This window comes from Dermatophagoides farinae, chromosome 1 (genome assembly GCF_024713945.1).
Source record: "Dermatophagoides farinae isolate YC_2012a chromosome 1, ASM2471394v1, whole genome shotgun sequence".
NCBI lineage: Eukaryota > Metazoa > Arthropoda > Arachnida > Sarcoptiformes > Pyroglyphidae > Dermatophagoides > Dermatophagoides farinae.
Genome location: NC_134677.1, coordinates 1,363,444 through 1,390,987, shown reverse-complemented (window position 1 = coordinate 1,390,987; position 27,544 = coordinate 1,363,444). Strand labels below are relative to the sequence as shown.

The 27,544-nt window shown below is 29.5% G+C and overlaps 2 protein-coding genes and 1 long non-coding RNA gene across 3 annotated transcripts; 2 read left to right on the top strand and 1 right to left on the bottom strand.

Moving 5' to 3' along the window:
- Positions 1-274: 274 nt before the first annotated feature.
- Positions 275-26,192, bottom strand: LOC142597748 (uncharacterized). Its single transcript, XR_012832379.1, has 3 exons — positions 25,943-26,192; positions 1,260-1,477; positions 275-1,156 (listed from the first exon to the last, which is right to left on the bottom strand). It is a non-coding gene; the product is annotated as an uncharacterized LOC142597748 (long non-coding RNA).
- Positions 16,307-17,466, top strand: LOC124492049 (uncharacterized). Its single transcript, XM_047054816.2, has 2 exons — positions 16,307-16,398; positions 16,472-17,466. Exons 1-2 carry the CDS (start codon positions 16,344-16,346, stop codon positions 17,083-17,085), a joined length of 669 nt encoding a protein of 222 aa, XP_046910772.2. The 5' UTR covers positions 16,307-16,343; the 3' UTR covers positions 17,086-17,466.
- LOC124492050 (uncharacterized) lies at positions 22,576-24,627 on the top strand. The gene is made up of 2 exons (XM_047054817.2): positions 22,576-23,335; positions 23,679-24,627. Exons 1-2 carry the CDS (start codon positions 22,837-22,839, stop codon positions 24,332-24,334), a joined length of 1,155 nt encoding a protein of 384 aa, XP_046910773.2. The 5' UTR covers positions 22,576-22,836; the 3' UTR covers positions 24,335-24,627.
- Positions 26,193-27,544: the final 1,352 nt, after the last annotated feature.

The following is a 27,544-nucleotide window of genomic DNA, read 5'->3' as shown; positions in this document are numbered from 1 at the left end:
CATGTGTGCGAATTGAACTTTGAAAAAATTTTTTTTTTCAATGATTAAAAAAAGAAAGAAAAAAAATAGTGACATAATCAACGATACAGATCTTTCTTTTGAAAACAAATGAAAAGATCAAAAAAAAACAGACAGACAGACAGACAGAAAAAAAATGATCATCAATCATTTGGTTTTTGTCGAAAAAAATTTTCCACAAAATTTATCCATTTTTTTCGATGATTTAATTTTCGTATCGATAATGGTAATGATGGTGATGATGATGATGATACTAGACAATGACATGGCGAATGATTTTTTTTGTTCATCGACAATTCAATTAAAAGAATTCGTAAATTAACTTGTTCATTTTTTTCAATTAAACTAATTGCAATTGTGTAGCTTGGAATTATTTTTGACATTTTTTTGACAATCCTTTGATTATTTTTTTGCTTTCATCATGATAAAAATGTGACAATGATGATGATGATGATCATGGCCCTAAAGTCATTGAATATTGATAATCAATTAGTCAACGAGAGAAAGAAAGAGATGGAAATATTGCCGAAAGCCAGAAAAAAACGAGTTGTTATCGTTGATGATGAAAAGATTTGATTTAATTTAAATTTTTTTTTCGACATTCTAGACAGTTTTTTTGATTTTAGAAAAAGAATTTCTTGCTTCAAGCAGAAATTTGAAATACAGAATTTAGAATGAAGAAATTTTTTAATGATAATGATTTGCATTATCGTTAGAATTCATTTAATTTCCACATCAATTGATCAAGCTCGGTGATGATGGTGATGCGATTAGCACCGGAATTGATGATGATATCATTTCACTCCACTGTTGTTGTTGTCGTCGTTGTTTTTGTTGTTGTTGTTGTTGCTAGTAAGAATTTTCTTTTCATTTTTTTCCAATTTCAAAATCATTTCAAGCATAAAGATGTTTCATTTTTTTTTTGTTTTGTTTGCCCGTATTTAAATTCAATTTTCGAAAAAATTTGAAATCATTATTAGTAGGCGGATAAGCCTCTTTAAAATTAGTTGGATTCTTTGACGAGAATAAAGAATTGGAATACATTTTCAATATCGTTTTTCTGTCGGTTGTGTGTGGGGGGCGGTTTGGAAAACATCTCTACAAAATAATAATCAAATTATTCCATTTGGAATCACCACTATTTTGGGCAAAACAAAAAGAAAAAAGTTTCATTATTTGAATATAAAAAAAATAAAAATAAAAACGACGACAAACATTTTTTCATTGAAAATGAACCTTACCGACAACAACAACAACAACAGCAGCAGCATAAAGGGTAGAATTTAGCCCGTGTATATACGGGGTATTTTTTTTTTTCATTATTCCACCACCACCATTCGTTACCGTAGCAGTGTGTATGTGTCGGTCGGTCTCCCCAGCAAATGTTTGTTATTATAAATGATGTCGTTGATGATGATGATGATGATGATATGGATGACGATGATGATGAAGATCAGAACTATTGTAAAAACAGAAAAACATTATTATGAAAAAAAAAGAAAAGTGAATGGAAATATTGAGACACGTGTCTTTCTTTCTTTCTCTTTTTTTTCCTTCTTCTTCTCTTGCCAACCCAACCCAATCCAAACCTTTTTATCATCACCAGCATCATCATCATCATCAATTGGATTCTTATTTTATACATCATCAGAATATATATTGTTATTATTATGATTTAGTGAATGTAGAAAATTGTTTCAAAATTTTTCCATTTCAACAAAAATACTTAAAAATTTGGGTTTCAAACTCGTTCAACAGTAGCAATGATAATAATAATAATAATAACAAATTAGCAGCATTGATAATGATGAAGAGTTCATGGTTGCAAAAAAAAAAATTGAAAAATTTTCAATTTCTCTCGGTGATCATCGGATAATTTTGAACCCGTTTGTATATTCATACGGATCGTTTGACAAAATCAAATAATTGATCAATGTTGTTGTTGTTGCTGTTGTTGTTGTTGAAACGATTATAATCGGTGGGCTTGTTTTTGAAAATAAAATAATTGAAATTGGAATTTTTTTTCTGTCATATCATTAAAAATTCTGTAACAAATTAAACCACTGTAAATCATATGACAATGATTATGATGATGATGACAATTGATTTTAATGATGATCAATGATAATATTAACAACAACAACGAAAACAGATCACACACTATACAATATTCACATGTTGGACATACACACACACAATCAGTTATAATGATGATGATGAGATACGATATATAACAACAACAACAATAGACAATGGACAATGGTCATATAAATACAAAAAGGGTGAAGAATTGAGTGACATGTGACCAATGGATGGTGAATGAATTGTCCATTACACATATGCAATATAGTTTATTTGATGTTTATCAATATCGGATGGATCTCGAAAAACAACAACAACAACAATAACAGAAAAAAAACTGGACACACGACATACCATATTGGACTGAAATGATGTGAACGTATGTCATCATCATCATCATCATCATCATCGGGTAAAACGAAAAAACCAGAATCAATCTGGAAATAAAATATCATTCCAGTTAATAGAGTTTTTTTTCATGTTATTGGTGATTGTCGGGTTTTTTTTTGCCATACTCAATCTTTTCCTAATTAAATGTAACATGCGATTCTTTGTGCAGATTTGGTCGATTGATTGATCCAAAATGAAAAAAAAAATTCATTCATTCATAATAAATAATAATTGAAAATGTATTCGCACATTGATTCAAATGATAAAGTGGTTCATTCATCATGATCATCACAGAATATCAAGAATATCACACACTCACACTCACACACACGTGAGAACATATGCATGTCATGTTGTGACATTCGATTGGAATTTGATTCTGATTTTTTTTTCTCATCTTCTTCGATATCGATCAATATGATCGATAATGGAAACAAAACAAAACAAAACAAAAAAATAAATAAATGTATGTCACACACGTGTACACAAAAATATAACCCGTTTTTATGGGTTGACAATCAATGAATAATTTACCACAACAAAAAAAAACAGATTATCTTCATGTAATTTGAGATTATCGATGGTCGAAAATTAATTGAGTGTTTGTGTGTGTGTGTGTCAATCATCAATGGAAAAGTGTGAAATCTGATAAAAAAATTTTTGGATTTCTCACCGTTTTTTTATTTTGTTTTTTCATTCCTTTGATTGGCACAGTAAATTCTTGAATTGAAAAGCGTTAATTTGACATTTGTTTTTTTTTTTTTTTTTGTTTTGCTCGGAGAAGGGTTGGTGTTGCAACTTTTTTTTTTTTTTTTTTTGGTTGTAAACAACCGTGAACTGGTGTAAGAAAAAAAGTTGCAACACCAGTAAACAACAACTGCAACAGAAGGAATGAAATAAATAACAGCGATCCATTTCAATTAATTTTTTTTTTTTTTTTTTTTTTGTCTTTGTGTGTATACATTAACATGCAAATTTATGGTTATGAATAACCATGAATAAGTTGTGTATGTTGAAAAAAAACATGTAAATGATATATGACACATGACATGACTGAAGAGAAAATATAACTCTTTTTTTTCTCAATTTCTGAAATTGACAAATTCATTCATTTGGTTTTTATTTTGTTCTGGCCAACAACTTGTCACATTTGATTCATGTATGACAAATATATATTTGGGGTATGTATTCAAATTCAATGAATTTCAAATGTTGTGTTTGGTATATCAAAAGTGCAAATGTGTCAATCACATATATTTATTCATGATGTTTTTTTCGTCTGGAACAAATGAATCAATGGAAATGATTTTTTTTTCTTTGCATTTGTTTGTTTCATATTTACTTATTTTCAACGGGTAGAAATATTTTGTTGTCGTTGTCGAATCCGGACGGGTTATTATGATTTGTTGTTTGATTTGGGTGATTGAAGAGATTTTTTTGTTGGTCGGTCGGTCTGTCGGTGAGTGAGTCGGGCAAAAGGAGTGAATGACAATTGTTTTCGGATTGTGTAACAACAACCAATTATGGGTATGGGGATTTCAAATTCAATTTTCAATTCAAAAGTGTTAATTGCTCACTTGTGGTTTTTTTTTACTGATTCAATACAACAACAACGACGAACTAACACAAGTAAAAAAAAATCCAAGAAAACCAAACACTGATTATCTGTGTCAATAAACGATGTCGACGACGATGTTTGGTTTTTACAATTGGATTAATCCAAAAATAAAAAATAAAATCCCAACGATGATGACTGCGAAAGGATTAAAAGTAGCAACAACAACAAAAAAAGACACGTTTGTTACATAAGGTTTTCTATTTTCCACAAATGAATGTTGCTCACACACACACACACACACACACACATGTATCGGATGAAATCATAGATTATGTAACAGGAAAAATATTTGAAAATTTCCATTTTTTTCATCGATAATAATTATCATTGGTTTGTTTGTTACATGGTTTTCTCACAGTTCTTAACGTTTTATATATTGAGAATTAACCCGTTCATTATCGTTTTGTTTTTTATTTTATTGATAATAAACAAGACCACCATCACCACCACCATCATTATATTTTGTAATTTGAATTTTGTTCATGTTTCAGAGAAAAAAAACATCTCAATCCATTGATTCATTGAATCGATGCATACAAACACACACACACACACACTCGTGTCATAATGGTTAACCCATTTTTCTGCATCTAATGATCTAGCTACACAATTTCAATTTTGTAACGGTGACGACAACAACAACAACAACAACGACAATCAAATGAAAAATATGAATTTTTTTTCCGGTGATTCAATCACATGGAAAATCATTTGAAAATGGAACATTATTATTCGTGTAATTGAAACTTTATTTTTTTCGGTTGTTATTGTTGTTGTTGCTCGTTATTTCCATTGAATTGATAATGATGAAAGGATGCTAATGCTCACTACATACTCGTCAGTTGCAGATTTTTTTGTTGTTGTTGTTGTTGTTGAAATTTTCCCATTTTTTTCATTTTAAATTCAATTCATTGTTTTCGATTTTGTTGAATGATAACTTATTGAAATTATTCCAATGAATGGATCAATAAATGTAAAAAAAATTAGGCCAATCAGAAATTGCGAAAAAAAAATCGATAATCAACCACAGACCACAAATCAATAATTGAATGTAAATATTTTATCGAGTTATATTATCCGGTTATATGATCAATGGCCGATTATATACACCGATTATTGATTGACCTTAATTTTAATTGTAATTCAGAACTAATCGCGTGGGTAAAATCATCATCATCATCATCATCAATTGACGACGATGACTACATCAAAATCCTTCATTGGATTGATTGATTGATTTATTGATCACCATCAACCTACGCATTGGTTTTTTTGCAAGTCCTTCACTGTATCTACATCTCATCCTTTTGTATCCACTTGAATCTGATCTGGATCTAATTTGAATTCGAGTTTTATTTTTTTTGGTTTCATTTCTCTTCACTCACTGACAAAAAAAAACTCTTTTTTGTATTGATAAAAAAAAGAAGAACAAAACAATTGTGTACACCAGACAGACTGAATGAATTGAATTGAATTGCATGCTTGTTATTATTATTATCTGGATCTGTATCGATGGATTTTTTTTTTTGAGGGCCTGAAAGTACTCTGTGTGTGTGTGTGTGGGTGGATGAATGAAAAACAACGACAACAACAACAAAATGTATGATTTCTGATGATGAACACGATTGAAACCACCGACAAACCGATTTTCATTGAAACGGTTTTTTTTCATACATCTTCACTCTTTTTACCCCTCGTTCTGTTTCTTTGGGGTCACGTGTCACATAACATTTCTATTTTTTTTTCTTCTGGTTGTTGTTGTTGTCATTTTCCGAGATGGATACAACAGCATATATACCACCATCACCGTCAATGATGATGATGATGATGATGATAATCAGCATTTTCCCTCCACCCCCAATACTACCACCAAAAAAAAGCCGACTACAAGTCAAGGGTATTTTATTCAACCCGAAACAAACAAACAAATAAACAATCCGACAGAAAAAAAAACATTAAAATCCAGAATCTTTTCCCCGTAATCTTTACTCACTTTAACTTTCTCGTTTTCCGATGGGGGTTACACGGCAGAATGAACACAAGACATGACAAGACAAATACAAATAGTGTATGTGTAACTCTATAGAGAGAGAAAGAGAGTAAAGTTGAAATGTTACACACGAGTTAAGGATATTATTTCGGAAATAGATTTGACATTTTGTGATTAGCTTGTTGTTGTTGTTGCATTTGACATATTCAATTCAATTCAATACACCCACCCACACATACACACACACACACACACACAGACATCATTATGTCATTATAAAGACAAAATCTTGTTGTTCATCATCATGATGAAAAAAAAATCGTCTACGATAATCAAATCAGCAGGAGATTTATTTATTTATTTATTTTTTTTCATTCAAAAAAACGAAAAAAAACAAGGTTATCATTATTTTTTTTTGTCTATTATTCAATAATCTGATGGATCATCAAAGTCATCGTTTCATCATATATATGTAAATAAATCGGTTAAATTGTTAACAAATAACAAAATCTGTACTGATTTGTTTGTACCATGATGATCATCTAGAACATGAACCAAAATGTATCACCATCACCTGTGTGCAATATTTTTTTTCGGGTTATTTTCAATTGTTTGTCTGTCTGTTTGTTTGTTTGTTTGTTATCATATGGTTTCAACAACAACAACAACAACAACGAGAAAAGAAAAAACCATCATCATCATCATCAAAAATAAAATAAACAAACAGACAGCAATGAAGAATCAATTGATATAAATTGATCGTATTCAAATTACATGTTATTATTATTATTATTATTGTGATTTTTTTCTCTTTATTTTCTCATACTTTTTGCTTTTCGCAATTGAAACCAAAATGAGAAATATGAATAAATATATTGAATGAAAATAACCGTTTGATTCAATTGAATTCGATACAATTGAAATGTTTTTTTTTTATCTTGACTCTGTCTCTCTCACACACGCTCGTCTAACAAGCCCTTTATGTTCCATGCATGTCTGATGTGAATCAGAGAGCCAGCAGCCATACACCCACCCACGCGACCCAAAACAACCGAGAAATATACGATAGGGTGAATAAAAAAAAAGGAAATATGTCGTCGTTGTTTCGATTGTCCAAATGAATGAAACCCTATCATCATCATCATCATCATTTATTTCACATTATTTATTCGTTAGTAATCAAAATAAATAAATAAACAACAACATTTGTAAACGACGACGACGACTACAAAAAAAAAAACAAAATTCGGTCAAATTTTTTTTTTGCAGATCTCATTCTCATGGTTATTCACACAAAAAAATCCAATCGAATCGAAGAAAATGACGATCACACACACACACACACGAGCCATACACATAAAACATAATCATAATAATAAAATCAATCCATTAACTTCCATTAAGATTAATGGTAGCCGATAAGTGTTATGTGTCTATATATATGTGCGTGTGTTTTTCATTTTATTCTGATATCATAATTTAATCAAGAACAAAGAAGAAAATCTTTTTGGCATTTGAAAACAAAACAAAAAAAATTCGCGTGTGAAACACGCGTAAAGATAATTCTTTTTCTCAATTTTTGTTTTGTTTTTTTTTTGAGCGAAATTTTCATTTTTTTTCACTTTTTTACCCTTTTTTTTAATTACCACCACGTGTTAATTTGCATTTTTTTAAATATTTCATTCGTTAATTAGATTTAAAAAAAATATATAATCATCATCAGTGGATGAATGGATGGATGAAGTTTCACTAAGCGAAAAAACAATATTCAGCTCTATTTTGCATACGATAACGGATTCATCCAACCATTTGATTGATTAGCATTATCTATATATCTATCTATTTCATTTCATTTTGCTTGATAGCTAGCTAGCTAGCTAGCTGATCAATCAAATTAATACCTCATCATCGTCATCATCATTGTCATGTGTCTTATGCTTAATTAACTTGGAAATTTCGTTTTAATAATGATGATGATGAATTCATGTATTCTAATTAGGGAAATTTTTTTTTTTTTTTTTTTGGTTCTGGATTGGTATATTTGTCAGCATTTCTAGTTGATCAAACACAATCACACTAAGCAGACACATGTTTAAATCTAAATGTGTGGAAACATTGATTAGGTATTCATGTGTTCAATTGTGTTTCTGTTTCTGTTTCTGTTCTTGTAAATCTATCGATCAATCATTTCATTTTGTTCAAGATTCGTTGGAGACATTTTTTTTCTACACTTCAATCCATATAGACCATACAATCAATATGTGGCCATCTCCAATGAAAATTAAATAAAGTGGCCAAATAAAGAAAAAAAAGAATGCTCTGTCCATTGTCATATTTGATCTTGACCTCTCTCTCTCTCTCTCTCTCTCTTTCTCTCTTGCTACTGAAGAGAACCACATCCTTCACAAATCAAATCATGAGATTCATTTGAATGTCAAATTCAATTGGATAATCACAAGACGAGAAAAGGAACAAAAAAAAATGTTATTTTTCCACACACCATAATAATCACCATAATGTAAAGTCATGATTTTTTTTTATTTATTTATTTGCGATGACAACCATCCCAATGATGATGATGATGATGATGATGACAAACAATTAATGACACGATTATGGATCGAATACGGAAATCGATAATGTCCTGTGAACAGCAACGACGACAATGATGATAATGACATTTTTTTACAAGTTTAATATGTTTTTCATATTTATATCTAGATGCGAATTTTATGGATATAAAAAAAAAATCAAATCGATCGATCACCTCGATCCAACACTTGAATCATGGTTGTGTTAAACACAACAACAACAACAACAACAACATAACAATAATCATCATCAAGATTTTTTTTCCGTTTTTCGTACAAAAAAAAAAAAAAAAAGATTATCATTGTGCAAAGTAATTTTTTCTTTTTTTTTTTTGCTCTCCAATATTTTATTCATTTGTGTGTGTGTGTTATCCATTTTTTTTTGCACTTTTAGTTTGATTGATCGATGATGGATATATATATTGTTCATTTGCTCGTTTGTATTTTTTTTTTGTTCCTATGGTGGGTGATGGATGAATGACTAGATTGTTGTTGATTATGTTTCTTTTTTTTTTTTTTTTTTGCTACTTTTGAATTACACACACACACACATAAATTCGATGGATGGATAGATGGATGGCGCATCATGAAAAACAAGAAGTATGCAAACACACACACACACACAAATGTATGTTGTTGTTGTTGTCCATTGTCGTTGATTTTATTTTTGGATGTCCAATATTGAATTGTTGTACCGTTTTTCATGTGTGTGTGTTTAGCATGTGTAACAATGCGTATCGCACAACACACACACACACACTAGAATGTCACACAAATAGTGTGCAAGTCAAATTGCTAAAAGTTCATTGATTTCATCCAAAAAAAATAGTGGAAAAGAGCGGTGGCTTACTGCTTTTCATATATATATCAATTATGATCTAATAAGAATTTGATTAGTTTCTAGCTATTTTTTGTACTTTTTCATCGAAGGAATCTGTTTGTCGGGCTATGATTTTTTTTTTTTTTTTTTTTGGCTGAATGACACATTGCAGTTAGAGAGAGGACAAAGGTCAAACATGAAAAAAATTTTTTTTTGTTCATGAACAAGTTCATTGTTTAGTCCAAGTCTTTCAAAGAAAAAAAAATTGAATATTTTTTTCACATTATAAACACCACCACCACACACACATACCGAATGTTCAAAATTGGAAAATTGTTTTCCGATTTGTTGTTGAAAATTGGAAAAAAATTCTGAAAATATTCCTGAAACATTCAAGTGGAAAAACGTGTGTGTGTGTGTGTGTGCGAATGTGTCGCTGGTTGTTGTATTTCTCTCATTTGGTGACTGATTCAGAATTTTACACAATCAATGACAATCAAGAATGAAAAAAAAAATTCAAATTCTTTTTTATTCTGAAATTGAAAAATTTTTTTCATAAAGAATTTTTTCTGAAACTAAACGTGTACACCGCTATTATTAAAAAAAAAACATGTTGAATTGGGTGAAATATTTCATTTTTTTTTCTCCAAAATAACACAAAAGCCAAAATGCAAAATTTATGTTTATGGCGATGAATTTTCATTTCGTCTTGCCATTTTCGGGTTTTTTTTCTCTGTTTCTGATGACAATCAATAAATGCGAAAAAAAAACAACAAAAACAAAAACAAACCATATTCTTAATTTTACTGGCTATATTTAAAAACATTATTTTGACACACACACAAACACACACACACAGTTTATTTATGATTCTCAATGATGATATTATCGAACTAATGACAAATAATAATCAACAATAACAAAAACAACAACAATAACGGCGAAGACGACGACGACGGCCAGACAGAAAAAAAAATCTTGACAGCTTTTTAAAATGTGCCTGTGTGTGTGTGTGTTTGTGTGTTTTGGTTATACAAGACCAATTGATTCATTTTCAAAGTGAAAACCACACATACACACAAAATATTTTGTGAAACGACAGAATAGAAACTAAAAATAACCATTTGGATAACATGACATATGTGTCATTACATTATTCAACAACAACAACAGAAGAAAATAATGGTAAAAGAAGAGTTTCGTTTTTTGATTGACTGACTAAATGACTATGAAAGAATTTTTTTTTTTTCATTCCATTTGTTCATAAGAATTCGGCATATGATGTGTCAATCTAATTTGTACTGAAAAAAAACAAAACAAAACAAAACAAAAAAGAATTTGTCAAAACATGAAGAAAATTCTTTTTATTTTGAATGAAAAAAAAAATCATCTTCATGGCTCATTGGCCATTGATTATATGATGAATGATGATCAAGAATAATGGAAAAAAATAACAGAATATTGAATGAATGAAAATCTTATTTAATTTAAATATGTGAAACATTTTTATGTCATATAAAATTTGTGACAAAATACAATACATAAAGACACGCGTCAAATGCTAATTAAATTATACAATTGAAAAATGGACGAATACAAGAATTGAATTGAATGAATGAATGAATGAAGATGCTTTCTGCCATAAAAAATCACAATAACCACTAAACACCACCGACTGAGGTGTTATGATCATCATCATCATCAATGATGCTTGCATGCATAAAGCCTCGATGCAATTAAATGTAGCCATGCGAATTGTATAATGAAGCAGTGAACTTTACAATCATCAAAAAAATAGGCAATCTAGGATGGTGGTGGTGGTGGTGGTGGTGTTGGCCGTGGCAGTAGGGGTAGACAACAACATGTTTTCAAATCAAAGAAAAAAAATGTCACCAATAAGGCCCCATTAAACAGTATGACAGGAAAAAAAACGTAAACCAAACACACACACAAAAAAACACTTGAATCCATGTGACCACCATTCATGAGTGTGTGTGTGTGTGTGTGTTATATTACTTGGATTCATTTGATCACAATCTTTTCTTCTTCTTCTTCTTTCTCAATATCGATTGTTTGATGATATTGTGTACGATCAAACGTATGATTCAAATAATAATAAAATAATGGGATTCACGAATCTTTCAAAGTTTTTTTTATTGTCTATTGCCACGCGTATTCTTTTATTCTTTTATTTTTTTCGAGAATAATGGACACAGAATGAATGAATCGTCATCGTCGTCATCATTTTTTGATCAAAAAGTATCCATTCATTCAAACATCTGATTATCTAGATTGTGTTTGATTTTTTTCTTTTTCTCTCTTTCGTCATTCATTGTTCATTGACAGTTTCTGATTGTCAATGTGTGTGAATGTGTTTTGTATTTACTCAAAAAAAACTCATCGAAAACTCTTTGACAATTAGTAGTGAAAAAAAATTCCATTCCTCTTTATAAAAATGATCCGTGACAAAATCCAGAATCCAAGATTCCAATGTCCACATTTATTGAATCTCATTATATTCTTTTCTCCGTTGCGCAATTCGAATAAACGAGGAAGAAGAAGAGATAAAAAAAATGCAGAATTCATTTTCCATTTGCCACCATTATAATAATTTATTATCTTTATCATTCAATATTCTCCATTTGAATCACAGCCATAATAATAATAATAACCATTTGGAATCATTATGGAATTATTACTATTATCAAGAAAATAGAGGCAAAAAATTTAAACTAAATCAAACTGTGATGAACAACAAAAAAAAATTATTATTGTTGTTGCTGCTTGTTGGATGCATTCGTTTTGTTTTTTTTTCCATTCTATGGGACTCGTGTGCTCGATTGACCATACATTAATGGTTATTATTATTATTATCATTATTATACTGAAAGAAAAGTGATAGAGGCCATCGTCATTGTCCATTGTTCATTGTTCATTGTTCACAAGAGCTTCGATATTCTGTCATATTCTGTCCGTGTGTGTGTGTGTGTGTATGAGGAATGAGAGAAAAAAAATTCCGGATTCAGATTCTGTTGTTATTTGCTCACTAAATATTATATATCTCAAGATCCTTTCTCTCTCTCTCTCTCTAATTCACATTAATTCAATGGATTGAAATAATAAAATTATGTTTTTTTTGCTTTCGAAAAAAAATGTTTTATTTTTTTCCATTTTTTTTATGGAATTCAATTCCTTCCACCAAAGAAAAAAAATATGTGTGATATTCAAGTGGAGGAAACATTCTTTTCTCTCTCTCTCCGTGTTTCGAGAATCACCATCCTCATCAGAAAAAGAAATTCAATTTGAAACACTCACACACACATATTACAACAATGGAATAGTGGACAATAGAATTACATCATCATCATCGTGCACAGAATTAATTATCATCAACAACAACAAATGACAATGAATGAATGAAACGAAATAATTTAAATTAAATTAAGTACCATTACATGTGTGTGTGTGTATGTGTGACTAAAAGAAATGATTTTCTTCTTTTTGACCATTCACCATCATCATTACATATATCAAATTACGTAATAATGTGATTTCTTTTATTTTGTTTTGCCTTTCACAGGAAATCAAATTGCTAATTTGTTCATCATTGTCATTATATATTTTGTTATACACGGAAAAGACCAGATTTATCAATGAAGCAATGTAAACAAACACACACACAAATCCTTAATAATCTCTTTTGATTGAATGGCGACACGTTTTTTTTTTGGCTTTTAAATATTAACTAAAATTAAGAAATCAAAAGTCCATTTACCTTTTTGTTTGCATGACCGCGGTCAAGAAACTTTTACTGGACTTTTTTTTCTACATTCTACATATGGATGCATATTTTTTTTTTTGTTGCCATTGTCAATGACAAAATGTCGATGACTGTTCTGTTTCAGTGATGATGACAAGGATTTAGTTTTTTTTTTTTTTTGGTTATCAATTTTCATATCCATCTATAGCCATAGTTGTCATGTGTTGTTTTGTGTTTTGTGTTTTGTGCATTGAGATGTGATGTGATAAACATTTTTGGATATCAACAACCATTTGATCCATAAATCCATTAACCTTAAATTAATCATTTTTTTTCTCTCTCTCACACTCATTGGTTTGGAAATTTGCTGCTGTTGTTGATGGAAAACAAATCATTATGTTTTGTACCTACTGGACCGCCCAAATGATGATAATGAATATTGTCATTATTAATCATTATTGGATTGCCACCGTGCAAGTGAGTGAGTTTTCTTTTTTTTTTTTTTTTTGGTAGATAAAAATTATTCAACCTTGGTGGTTCAATCAACCTTGTTGCTGTTGTTATTGTTGATAATGATGATGATGATCTGGATATTTTTCGAGGTTTTTTTTTGTTGTTGTTGCCATATTTTTCAAGTGTGTGTGTGTGGTTTTTTTTGCTACATTGTTATTGGCTTGTTTTCGATAATAATGGATTCTTTCCCAAAAAAAAAAAAAAAAAAATTCTCAACTCGAATACCAACCACCATAATAATCATGGATCATTGAAAAATTATCACCATTATATAAATGATGATGATGATGGTGATGGAAATAAAACCGTTGTTGTTGTCGTCGTTATTGACCGTTGATGAATTGTTTTAATGTTTCTTTGATGGATTTTATTATTGTTTTTCATTTCAAAAGAAACAAAAAAAAATTAGTTATTATGTAACCAAATTGTTTTTTTCACGTTCTTTCTCTTCCTGATAATGGCTGCGGCTGCCGGTTCTGTGTGTGTGTGTCATTCATTTGGTGGTGGTGGCGGTGGTGGTCATTAAACTTTATGTTAAGGATCAACGTTTTTTTTCTAACAAAAAAAAAAATTTCACCACATAGAGAAAAGAGAAAAACACGCGCCCAAAAAAAAAATATGATGCACAAAAAAATGATGTCTGTCTGTCTCTCTCGTTAATTTTGTTGCTGTTGTCGTTGTTTGGATCATAAATTTTAAACAGAAAAACCGGACAACTCAAAAAAAAAAATAGCAAAACGAGAAATCAATCCTCATCGTACATTGACATTAAACGAAAAGGCCAAAAAAAAAAAAAAAAACAATGACAACAACAGCGGCAACAACAACTTAATATCGTATGTATTTCAAATATGATCGAATGGCATTCACCATACACATATATCTTTGGCACTTTTTTCTGTCGAGACCAAAAAAAAATGTGCAAAATGAAATTCAAAGATTTCAAATCTAAACAGCGATAATTTCGATATTTCGATTGCATGTATGTGTGTGTGTGTGTGTGTGTGTGTGGTGATCAATGACGATGTCTATCTTTATGTCTGTGTGACAAAAATAAATACGTTTTTTTTTTTGGCCATCTCGAAATGGATGACACGCGTTTTTAAATTGAATGCGTGTTCTGTATTGTGTTTTGTATTATTAGCCTTCATTACACAATAGCAGCAGCAGCAGCAGCAATATAGTAAATTTGTACCCATTAAAAGCAGACATTCATTTTATTTCATTTCATTTTTTTTTGTTTGCTAAATTTTCTTCTACTTTTACTTGATGATAATTAAAAGCAATCGGATGAATACTTTGGGCAATGGTTAGGTCAACCAATTGCTTTGTAATAAACGAATGTCGTGTGTGTGTGTGTGTGTATTTTTATAGCCAATGCATCATGTCGATCACCACACTTAAATCACATTTTACTTTTATAGCAATTATTCTAATTATTATAATTGCAAAAGAATTGCAAATGCAATAATTTGCTTGTTACAACAACAACAACAACAACAACAAAAAAAGCAAGCAAACGAATATAATTTAAAGACAATTTTGATATTGATAGTTTGCAGTGGGTGCGTGTGTATATTTAAATTAATGGTGGTAGTAGTGGGCAAATCGATTGTTTTGTGTTGTCCTCTTTTTCATCCAGCCAAAAAAAATACAGTGTACAAGAATCAAGGATCAAAGAATTTCTATTTTTTTTTCTGTTGTTTTTTTTCCAATGGAAAATTTATGACGCAATGACGAATAAATGCACACACACACACACACACACGCACCACTTGAATGTTGGTTGGTCGGTTGGTTATTGTGTGAAAGAATTGAATCGAATATATGGCGATAAACAACAACAACAACAATTCATGGTTATGAGAATTTCATTTATTCTGATTTTTACTGTATGGTTGCGATTCAAGTACAAATCGTAAATTTTTCCTTTTTTTCCATTGGCTACATCAAATCTGACAGCTAAGATTGCCTTTTTTTTTGTTATTGTTGTTGTTCTCTTTATTGCTCATCATCAGTATATGGATCTGGAATTAATTTTTTTGTTGTTGTTGTTGTTGTTTTTGATCAGGCCATTACACAGACAGTTCATCTTCATCTATTGGGGAAAAAAAAACACTGGAAAAAATGAATTTTTTTGTTTTGTTTTTTGTTTCTTGAAATAAAATTTATCTTTTGAAAGAAACAAAAAAAAAACATTGGAAACATCATCATCAAATTGAACATATGAAGTGGAAATTGAATGATAATGTCATTTTGTTTTTGACATTGTCAAAAAAAAAACGAAAACAAAAAAATGACAAAATATGATGATCCGATAAATTATACAGTTGGTTTCAATTGATATTACACTTGAACTTAAAATTAAAAGTGAAATTGCCAATTTCAAAAAAAAAGTTGGTCACACACACACACACAGCTGTCATGCAACAACAAGTGTTTTTTTTTTTTTTTTTTTGCTGGTTACACATATAAAAAGGCAATGAATTTGGTTAATTGAAAAATTTCATTTTTGTTTGTTTCCGTGTGCATGTGCGTGTGTTTGTGTGTGTGTGTGCAGAATGTTTCGAAAAATTTTGATATTTCTATTTTTTCTGGTATTGGTTACAGCAAAACGTAAGATATTTTCCGGTTTTTTTTGGCTTCAATTGCAGCGGTTATCTAATCGGGTAATTTTATTCATAACAAGGTTTAGGCATCCATGTGATAAATGATATTCAATATGGTCGATGGCGTTGGGAAAGACGTAATAATAAAACAATGTTACCATCCGGTGGTATTAATATTGAAGGTCCATATGGAAATTATCGTCGTCCACGTATGCTTATTTTCAATGCAAATGATTATGATGATGATGTGGACAATATGAAAAACAATCCAATACAACAACAACAACAACCGAAAATAATTATAATGGAAAAGAATCCATTAATGAAAATGATACAAAGACCAAAATTTGATGATTTCTGGTCAACCGATGATGAAAGTGATTTTAATGATAATTTAATGGAAAAGCGATCAATGGATCAAACATCATCGATAACGAATCGATCAAATTCCAATTCAACATCATCATATTCAACATCATCATATTCAACAACATCATATTCAACACGTTCATATGAATATGATGATGGGTATTGGCAAAATCGTACAAATATTGAGGATATATCAGCTCGAAATGGATCAATGAATGATTTATATGGTGAAAATCGTGATTCATCATCACCATCATCATTTGGCAAAAATTTTTCCAATCAAAATGAATCATTTTCAATGCCAAATTTGACCACCAATGCTTAAATGGCTAAATACACAAAATATTTTTCATTTCCATTTTCATTTTCATTTTTTTTTTTATTGTCAGAATCACAAAACATCTGTTGTTGTTTATCATAAATATATGGACAAGGACAACAAAAAAAAAAAATTTTTTTCCTATGCCCACCATTATCATATTATCACATATTGAATAAAAGGATTGAGTAAATATGACATCAATCAAAACGAAAAAATGAAAATAATAAACTCTATATTCAATTTGACCTTGGTCAAGGTCAACAACAAAACAGTCAACCAACTAACCAATGGTCACCAGTTATGGATACACATCAAATCAATCACATCCAATCATTTATTTAAGTGAAATAAAATATGAATGTTCACAGAATGTTCAATGAAAGAGTTATCAATGTTTTTTTTTCTCTATTCTTTCTTTTCTCCAAATGACAACAACAACAACAACAACAAACGGCTATAGCCCACTGGAATGATTCTGATTCTGATTCTGATTATTATTATTATTGTCACCATTTTATTTAGATTCAGTTCATCTGGTTAATTGTTTGTTTGTTTTTGTTTTTCATTTGGAAAAAAAAAACAAAATGTAAATGACAATCATAAATTAACTTTAGGCTACTACTAACACTACTTACTAGTGAAAATGCGAAAAATCTAAATGATGATGATGATGATGATGATGGTAATAATCATTTTCATGGATTGTATATTTTGGGTTTAACACACACACACATAAACACACAGACGACAGTTTATTTGAGTTTTTCACTTACTATCATCACTGCAAATGATGATGATGATGATGATGATGACACTTTGATTTACACCAATTGACCACACACACACACACACACACACACACACACATAAACAAATACAAACATACCACCCTCATATACATTCATTCACCGTTAAATGGTGTTAATAATGTAGAGAGAGAGAGAAAAAAAAAGTTATCAAATCACCAATGAGACATTTATTCAGTGCAAAATCCAACGATAATATTCAACAACTAATGGCTTTGAAAGAAATAGTATAGATAATGATGATTATTCTATTCTGGATCTAAATGATAATTATGTTTGTGTATATAAGTGTGTGTGTGTTGTGTAATAGTTTTTTTTTTTTTTTTTTGTTTGACCACAGAAATACAATCATCATTATTAAAATAATGATGATGACGATGATGCTGAAAAAAAAGTTGAAGAAAAAATTCTCTTCCAGAGATGGCATAAAAAGAATTTATTTTCATTGTTTTTTTGTTTTGTTTTGCTATCCCTTCACAATGATTTGATTAAAGATAACACCAGAGTGTACCATCATCATCATCATTGTCGTCGTCGTTTTTTATTTTATTTTTGGGTCGCTATGGTGGTTTAATACCATCACCAGTCATCAATGATTTACATCGATGATGATGATGATTTCTTGTTGTTGTTGTTGTTGTTGGTCGCCATGGTTAATATCATCATCAGGATGTTTTACTTTTAAAAAAGTGAGTAAGTTGAACAATAATAAAATGATGGCACCACAAATTTTCATTCTCATCCACTTGATATACTGAGTCATCTGAATCTTTAACCATTTGTTTGGTTGGCTGTTTGATTTTTTATGGTTTATCATTATTACGGTATACGTAGTTTGTTGTTTGTATTTGTCATCATTTTTTTTTTTTGTTGTTGTCCTTGGAATGTTTTCCTAAATGAATTTCATTAGTGTGTATCCAGTGTCATCAACAATAATCACAATCAGTTAGTTGGCATTGCTGATGATGATGATGAGCTATTTCGATCTAAATAGAACGAAAAAATTAATTCAATTTACTAAGGCAAAAAAAAATAAAAAAAAATCACAAATGATGATGACATCTGGATGATCATCATTGGTATAAACACACACACACACACACACAAGAATAGAGATGGAACGGGTGGATGAAAATGAAAATGAAAAAATGCAAATTAAGCTCTGTTGAAATAGAAAAATTATACATACACACACACACACAGATTCTGTTCACGAATTTTTTTTTTGTTGTTCGCTCTGTTTAATGTCCTACATGAGATTAGTGCACAATGACTGTCCACTATATTCATTATTATTATTGTGTGTCCATTGTTGTTGTCCTGGTCTTTCCACTTTTTGATTGTTTAACTAATTAAAACGGGATTAATATGGATCACGAGAAAAAAAAGAAAATTTGAAACAAAGTTACCAATTTCAATTATTATGAACATCATTGTCATCATATGTGGACAACAACAACGACAAAAATCATTATGACGAAACGATCCAACGAAACTAAACCAAAATGGATCGTTCCATAATGACAACAACAACAACAATAACAAAAAAAACTGACCAGAAACCTGTGACTCAAATCGAGTTGGTTTTCGTTTTTCGTTTCTCGAAATAGCCTCTATTTGAAATCAAATAAAAAAAAATTTTTTTTTCTTTTTTGCAATGCAAAGAATTCAAACATTCACATGATGATCGTCATCGTCGTTATTTGCATATATTCAATACTCATCATCATCATTTTTTTTGGCTTTACTTTACTTTTTTGGTTGCAAGTCACGTGTCTCATACTGTTTTGTGTGTGGATATTATTACGTGAAAAATGGTGTGATTTTTGTGCGTGTGTGTCATGATATTTGGATGTTATGTGCATCATTCTCATCAAACACTGATCGAAAAATGAAAATATAAAAAAAAAAGAAAATCCATAGATATCCATCCATTCATTCATTCCATAGATGAGAAAATTAAATAGAAAAGATAAAAAAACTATCAACAAACAAAACATTCTCAATGGATGGACATTGGTCATGTGGTTCAATGTCTGGATCATAAATTAATTGTTGATATGTTTGTGGAAATCAACCAGAAAAAAAAGAATCCAGAAAAGAAAAACTTATGAGAGAACGTAGAGATTTTTTTTGCTCCATAATAACAATAATATAATCATAACGACCACACATTACACTCTCATGGATACCAGAAACAACGATAGAGTAGCATTAGTGCAACCAGAAATGAAAAACCAAATGACAATCACACCATCATACAGGATGTGAAGGAATCTATTTTTATCGTTTATTTAATTCCAATGAGTAGTACATGAATTGCGTCACACACATATATTTCATTGTTTCCAAATGAAAAGAATTACAAAGTTTCGTTTCGTTTCGTTTTTTTTTTTTTTTTTTTTTGATTCTGGATGTCACATGCACACACACACAGACAAATAACGATGCTGGAACTTTCTGTTATTTCTGGGTAATAAAATCAACTCAATGCATAGTAAAAATGGACTTTTTTATATTTCTTTTTTTTCTGGAATTTATGGATTTGTGTTTGGTGGCCCACCATCACCACCACCACCACCATTGAATAACAACTAGACAAAGCAGAGAGAGAGAGAGAGAGAACGAGAGAATATATTTGACACTTGGTTTCAGTTGGTCACTTGGGATTGTTTTATTTTATTTCATTTCATTTTTTTTTTGCATCTTGTGACCTCATCTCTATTTCTCTCATGGTCATCATCATCATCATCATTTTTTTTCTGGTTACTAAAGTAGTAAATGATTCTTTTTGGATTTTATGATGACGATGATGATGATTACATCTCTTAGCTAAAGAGAGAAAAAAAAATTTGCCACTGGAAAAAAAACGTGCACTACCAAACAACAACATTATGTGTGATCATCATCATCATGTGGCAAGTGTAACACACACACACACACACAAAGAAACAACAAGATCAACAACAAAAAAAAATGACACAATCAAATTAAAATGGAATGAGGGACAAAATTATTATTATGACCCAGAAAAAAAAGAAAATAAAAAAAAGCTGAACAGCTGTCGTTGTTATGGATGTTTTGTTTTTCTGGAATTTAACATATCGATAAACACACACACACACATAACCATCATCATCATCATCAAATTCGTTTTTGAATGAATGAAAGAAGGAAAAAGGATACAAAGTATAACAAAGTATAAATCATTCATAAACATTGTATCATTTTTTTTTTTTTTTTTTTTTGTTTGCAAATGGTCAAATTGAGGCCCTATTTTTTTTTGGTGGTGACATTTTTTTTATGATCAATTCACGTACTACTACGACTAACTATTAAGTGTTTTTATCGTTATTATTTTATGGATTCAATGTATTTATGTCAAATGCAAAAAAAAGGGTTAACCATCAATGGTTAATGGAACAGATGTGTAAAGAAATTTTTTTTTTTTTGCCATTTCAGGTATTTGAAGAGGTTTTTTTTTGGAAGTTGATCAAGGGAGATAAAGAAAGGAATTGAAATTAATTAAATTTTTAGAGAAAAATTGTTGCAATCACACTAAGATTTGTTATTGCCTTTTTTTGTTTGTTTGTTTGTTTGTTTGTTTCCATATTTTCCAAATAATGATAACGATGATGATAATGATGATGATTTTTTTTTTGGCGACAAGCAGTCTAAAAATTATGATTATCTGTGATGTGGTGTAATAATCAAATAATAATAATAATGTTTTTGATTTGATAACAAACGCATTTAATAAAAACAACAAAAAATACTCGATGATCAAAGGTGACATTTTTTTTTTTTTTTTTTGGTTTTGGTTTTTTGTTTTAATATGATTTTTTATAGAAAGATCGAAATAGACAATTGATTGATAAAGCTTCACTTTATTGATAAGATTGATTTCTCAATAATAAAAACAAAATCACCACTTCTGGTGTATGGAATGTTGTTATTGTTTTTTTTTTCGTTTCGATATTTGTTTTTCAACCAAATATATTTTCATATCAATGGAATGATGCGTAGATGAAGAAAATCAGAGTAAAAGAAAACAAAAAAAAAACAATTTACCTAGAATCTGATGCAATAATCATTCGATATTGACAAATATATGTGCATAGGTAAATTTGGTAGCACCATCACCACCACCACCACCACCACTATTTGACTTGTGTGTGTGTGAATTTTAACTTTTTTTTTCTCTAGCATCTTATCATAGTATTTAATGATGATTGTTGTCAACCATATTGGTGATGATTTCCTAATCGATGGTTGTTACCCTTTAATGATGATGGCTGTTGTCCATGGATTAGCAGTTAGATAGATATAAATAAAAATTGATTGATAGTGGCACGATAATAAAAAAAAAAATAGTGTAGTAAGAGAGGGAATGCTGACCCAGCCCACACACACACAAATAATTAATTTAGCTATATATAACTGTCTATGTGTGAATGTGTGAATGTTAGAATTGATCTAAATACACACACACTACTGAAACATTATTCACATTTTTTTTTTTTTTTTGAATTTTCACATTCATACAATTAACAGTAGTAAAGGTTACCACCCTAAAATGTTTTGGATTAACCAATACGATGAAAGAGGGTTCTTCTTATATTTAGTGCGCATGTTTCATAATTTGTAAAAAAAAGTATAAAAATCGATGGTTTGTCGCCCATGAAACATCATTCTTGTTTTTTTGTATCAAACCAACGACAACAAAGTTCCAACATTGTGTTTTGTGTGTGTATGTAAAACACCAGAATTTTATGAATTTTGAAGAAATTCTGCAACTTTTGTAATTGTAAAAAAATTTTTTTTTTAGAGTTTGACTTTACTGTTTTCAATGTATTTTTTATATTTTTTTTCGAATTGATTGATTTATTGATTTTTTTTAATTATCATTTATTGTGAATTATTTTTTTTACAATTTAATAAACATAAAATGTCATCACTGCCACGAAATTATAACGATGATGATGATTATGATCATCATCAACATCATCCATCATCGTCAGAACCAATAAAAATCAATAATAATCAAAATCGTCGTAGACAAAATAATTCATCATCAATTTGTCGCCATTGTTTATATCGTCTTTGTTGTTGTATAACGATATTATCGAATTGTAGCGATAATGATGATGATGATGGCCATGATGATCACGATCAACAACAACAACGACATTCAATGTTAACTAGTCAATCATTTGAAATGTTGAATGAAAATTGTTTTGATCAATTAATTGGTTCACCACCACCGCCATTGCTATCATCCGATTGTTCATGTGCACCAATTAATTTACCTGTTAATCAATTTCGACAAATTAATCATAATAATGAACAACAACATCAACAACAACAACATCAGCAACGACGACAACGATCGCAACAGCAACAGAGACAATTATCGATTGATAATGATGATGATGATGATGATGATGGTATGTTACAGAACATCATATATGAATCGCAAAACATGCTCGAATTATAAAAATTGAATTTTATCATCGAAAAAAAACGCATGTGTTTCTTATTTTTTGAGTTTAGTGAAAATGTAAACAAAAAAAAATTTTTGATTTTTGAATTTTTGTTCAAATTCTGAATATTGAATTTGGTTTGATTTTTTTTTCATTTTCATTTTTAGTACGTATCTCGTACGATAGATGTCGCCAAAGTCTATGTCGATTTTTTAAACTGCGTAGTCAATTTTTGTTTTGTTTTTTTTTAGATAAAAATAATTTAATTAAGCAGAAATAATCTTGTTTTTTCTCATTTATTCTCTAGATATTTTTCAAATGGACGACGTTCTTGATGCTGATGATGACAATATCCGATTGTTGAATCCAACACCATATGAACCACCACCACCAACAAGACCAAGATCAAGTAACACAATTGGCTACACGAATAGTGATGATAATGAAGAAGAAGAAGAACAATGTCGATTTATATATGAATCGATTGGAAATATACCGAATTTTATGAATGAAAATAACGTAAAAATTCTCCGACAACAACAACAACAACAACAACCATCCGTTTTGGTAGCAATACCAATAAGTGAATGGGAATTACAACAAGAACAGCAAGAGATTATGGATTTTGTGGATGGAATTGTTTCGAATAATAACGAAAATCAACACCACTATCAAGAACAGGAACAAGATCTCAATAATGAACAACTAGTCAATATACAACAATCAGCATTACAATTACGAAGAATGAGCAATGAATTTCAATTACGACGACGACGATCATCATCATCATTGCCACATTCATCATCATCATCATCATCATCATCAACAACGACCATAATAATGATAAATATAACAAATCTGGTCAAACAAACAATCATGGATATATGCACATTTACATTCGATATTATGTTTGGAAATTATTTTCGAACTTTACAACATTTTTTTGGCCATTATCATTCTTGATTTTTGAATTTTTGAAAATTTTTCATTTCATTTTAAATTGTCCAAACAAACCGGGGAAAAAACCAAAAATCGAATGTGCAATTATTATATAATGAAGAAATCTATATATAAAAAATTTTTTTTTTTTACACACATATATTCTGTACATTTATATACATTCTTGTAATAATCAATAATATTCGATTTTTATGTAATTCTTCTCTTCACATCATTTTTTTTTATTATTGAAACTGGCTTTCAGAAAAAAAACCAAACGAACGATGAAATAAAGAATTTATTTTTCATTTGATTCATTCGAGAATTTGTTTGTTTTCTCTCTCTCTCTCTGCTGTTGATTTTTTTTGTTTGTTTGTCAGCGAGAATCCATTTTGGAACTGCTTTTGGAATGGGCAAAAACATCGACAACATCGACAACAACAACAGATTCAAATAAGTGAATATTTTTTTTCATGTCAATCGTGTCAGGTGTCGAATTTGTTTTTTTTTTTTACTTTTATTATTATTTCTGGATCGAAATAAAATGAATTTGAAAAAAAAGTGAAAACAACACACATTGTGTGTATATATAGTTGATAACTTTCAATTTTTTTCTGTTTTGTTTTGTTTTGTCAATCGATTTTTGTTGGAAAATGGACTTTTTCTTCATACCATCCATTGTGAGATTTTGAATGACAAACATGAAAATTTCATTATCGGAAACCATATAACAGCAAAAAAACAAATTGAAAATTTTAAAATTTTAAAATTTTAAAATTTTCAATTTGTTTGTTTGAAAAAATAAAGTGAAAAAACTTTTCATTTTCTACCGCTGCTGATGGCTTGGATTTGTTTTTCACTTTAGTTTGAAAAAAAAATTCTAAATCCAGAATTTGAGCTCAAATTCACTGAAAAAATAATACTGAAATGAAAAGGTGATGAAAATGACTAGGGGAAAAAAAATATTGGCTGTTTTTGTTTCCATCTTATTGGCTTGGTGACATGACATATGACATGTCATTCATGCAATCATTCATTCGTTTATTCGTTTTTGGCCATTTTTTAGTTCTGGTCACTACTACTTCACTATTGGTCATAGAACTACGAATGACATTCGATAATGATTTATGAGATTAATTACACACCATATATAAATATATACAGTGTTTGAAAAGAAACAAAAAAAAAAACAGAAATTTAATTTGTTTCAGAGATTTTTTTTTTGCAGACTCATTCTGGAACTGAATTTTTTTTTTCTGTGCTGTTAAAACAACACAAGAGACAAAAAAAAACCCCAAAAATCAATACAGATTGATGGATGGATTTTATTTTATCGTCCGGTGTGTGTTTGTGTGTCTGTTGTCCATTCAATATAATCTAATCAAATGTTTCGATCGTTGTTGTTTTCGTTGTTGTTGATTTCATTTTTTGGATCCAATAATCCAAAAAAACCCGATGAAAAAAAATATATATCACCACCATCATCAAGTCAAAGGTGACCATTTCGTATCATGTCATCAATCAAATTCGCACACACACAGACAATGAAATTCAATTATGTAATATACACCGTCATTCATTGATTGATCAATGAATAAAAGATGCAGATGTTTGTTTCATGTTAAAACTTACTCGTTTAATTTAAACCCAATGGTCGATGAAAAGTTAATGATGATGATGAAAGATTCTTGAAACTGGAAAAAAAGTGAAGAAGAAGATGATGAAATAACACTGAAAAAAAACAAACAAACTAAAAAAAAAAATTCATTGGAAACCAAACCAATAAACGAAAAAAAAACGCACACACACACACACGCAAGTAAATTAAATGGCAAAAATTTGGCTTTTTTTTGCACAACAATTTAAGATGATTGAAAATGTTACCTTTTTTTCCATTTAGATTTCTTTTTTTTTGTAAAAAAACTGTTACATACTTGGAAAGGTAATGTACCAGGATTTCATTTTTTTAACTTAGATAAAAAAGAAAGAAAATGAATCCAAATTGACAGAAAAGTAAATATATATATATATATTGTGTCCTGTTTTCTTGTTAATAATCACGTTAAGATAATTTTTTTTTCTTTCTTCTACCACTTGTGTGATTTATTCTTTGCACATAATTTTTAGTTTGCCATTATTGACATAAGATTAGTTTCCATCTTAATAATAAAGATTATTATGTTGTGGTTTTATGATGATGATGGTCCAGATGTGTTTGCAGAAAAAAAAAATGAAAATTAGAAATGAACAATAATGAGCTGCCATAATTTCATTTGGTAATTTAATGTGTCTGGATACAATGTATCAAAATGAAAATGGTTGTTTAATGATGAAATATGAGAGTGAATGAGTGAACAAAAGACCAAAAAAAAAAAAAAAAATTTTTTTTGCTGTTGTCGACAAATTTTCTTTTTTCCAACGAAAAAAAAACAAAAACAAAAATTTTCACTGAAATCCCATTATACTTGAATACTTTGCTAGACTGATAATTTATGCACACATTTAACCCGATCTATGGCAGCAGTGAAGAAAAAATAAAAATCTTGAAGAAATTAGTTCAGAAAAATAATAAGAAAAAAGGAGAAAAGATTTTTAGATGATGGTGATGGTGTACAAAACAAAAGTGAAATGTTTTTTTTTTTTTTTTTTGTTCCAATGAAAACCATAAACCTCAGACTAGTAAATTGTAGAGAGAAAAAAAACAACAACAACAACAACAAATTGAAGAATTTATTGTTTTTTTTTCATTTGCGAATAAGTGAAAAAAATATATGTACAATCAATCGATCATTCAATTCATTCAATGAATAAAAAAAAATGAGAAAACATTTGATTTGGTCATTGGTGAGTGTGTGGCACGCGTTCTTTATCGATCATCATCACAAATCAATAAGTATGATCGATTCGATAACTATTTTGTAACTATAGTCAATAATTTTTTTTTATATATGCATGAATGTATTCATATTATGCAATAGAAAATTCATTACTTTGTTACTGTCTGTGTGTGTGTATGTGTGTGTTAGCCTCGTTCCCTACAATCTTTTGGTCTATCACCTCGATATAATTGATGATCATCGATGATCAAAAATGATTTTACTAATTACTGTCTACTGTCATTTTTTACATTCATAAATTCATATGATAAACATAACAAGTACCATCATCATCTGTAGTTGACCACAGTCGACAAATTTTTTTTTTCAATTTTTTTTCGGATGTAAATTTTTGTAA

Bases quoted from the DNA above. Each gene is read 5' to 3' on its own strand.
- LOC124492049 (XM_047054816.2), top strand. From the start codon at position 16,344: ATGTTTCGAAAAATTTTGATATTTCTATTTTTTCTGGTATTGGTTACA. The intron at 16,399-16,471 runs GTAAGATATTTT...ATTCATAACAAG, and splicing joins GGTATTGGTTACAGCAAAAC to GTTTAGGCATCCATGTGATA.
- LOC124492050 (XM_047054817.2), top strand. From the start codon at position 22,837: ATGTCATCACTGCCACGAAATTATAACGATGATGATGATTATGATCAT. The intron at 23,336-23,678 runs GTATGTTACAGA...TTTATTCTCTAG, and splicing joins TGATGATGATGATGATGATG to ATATTTTTCAAATGGACGAC.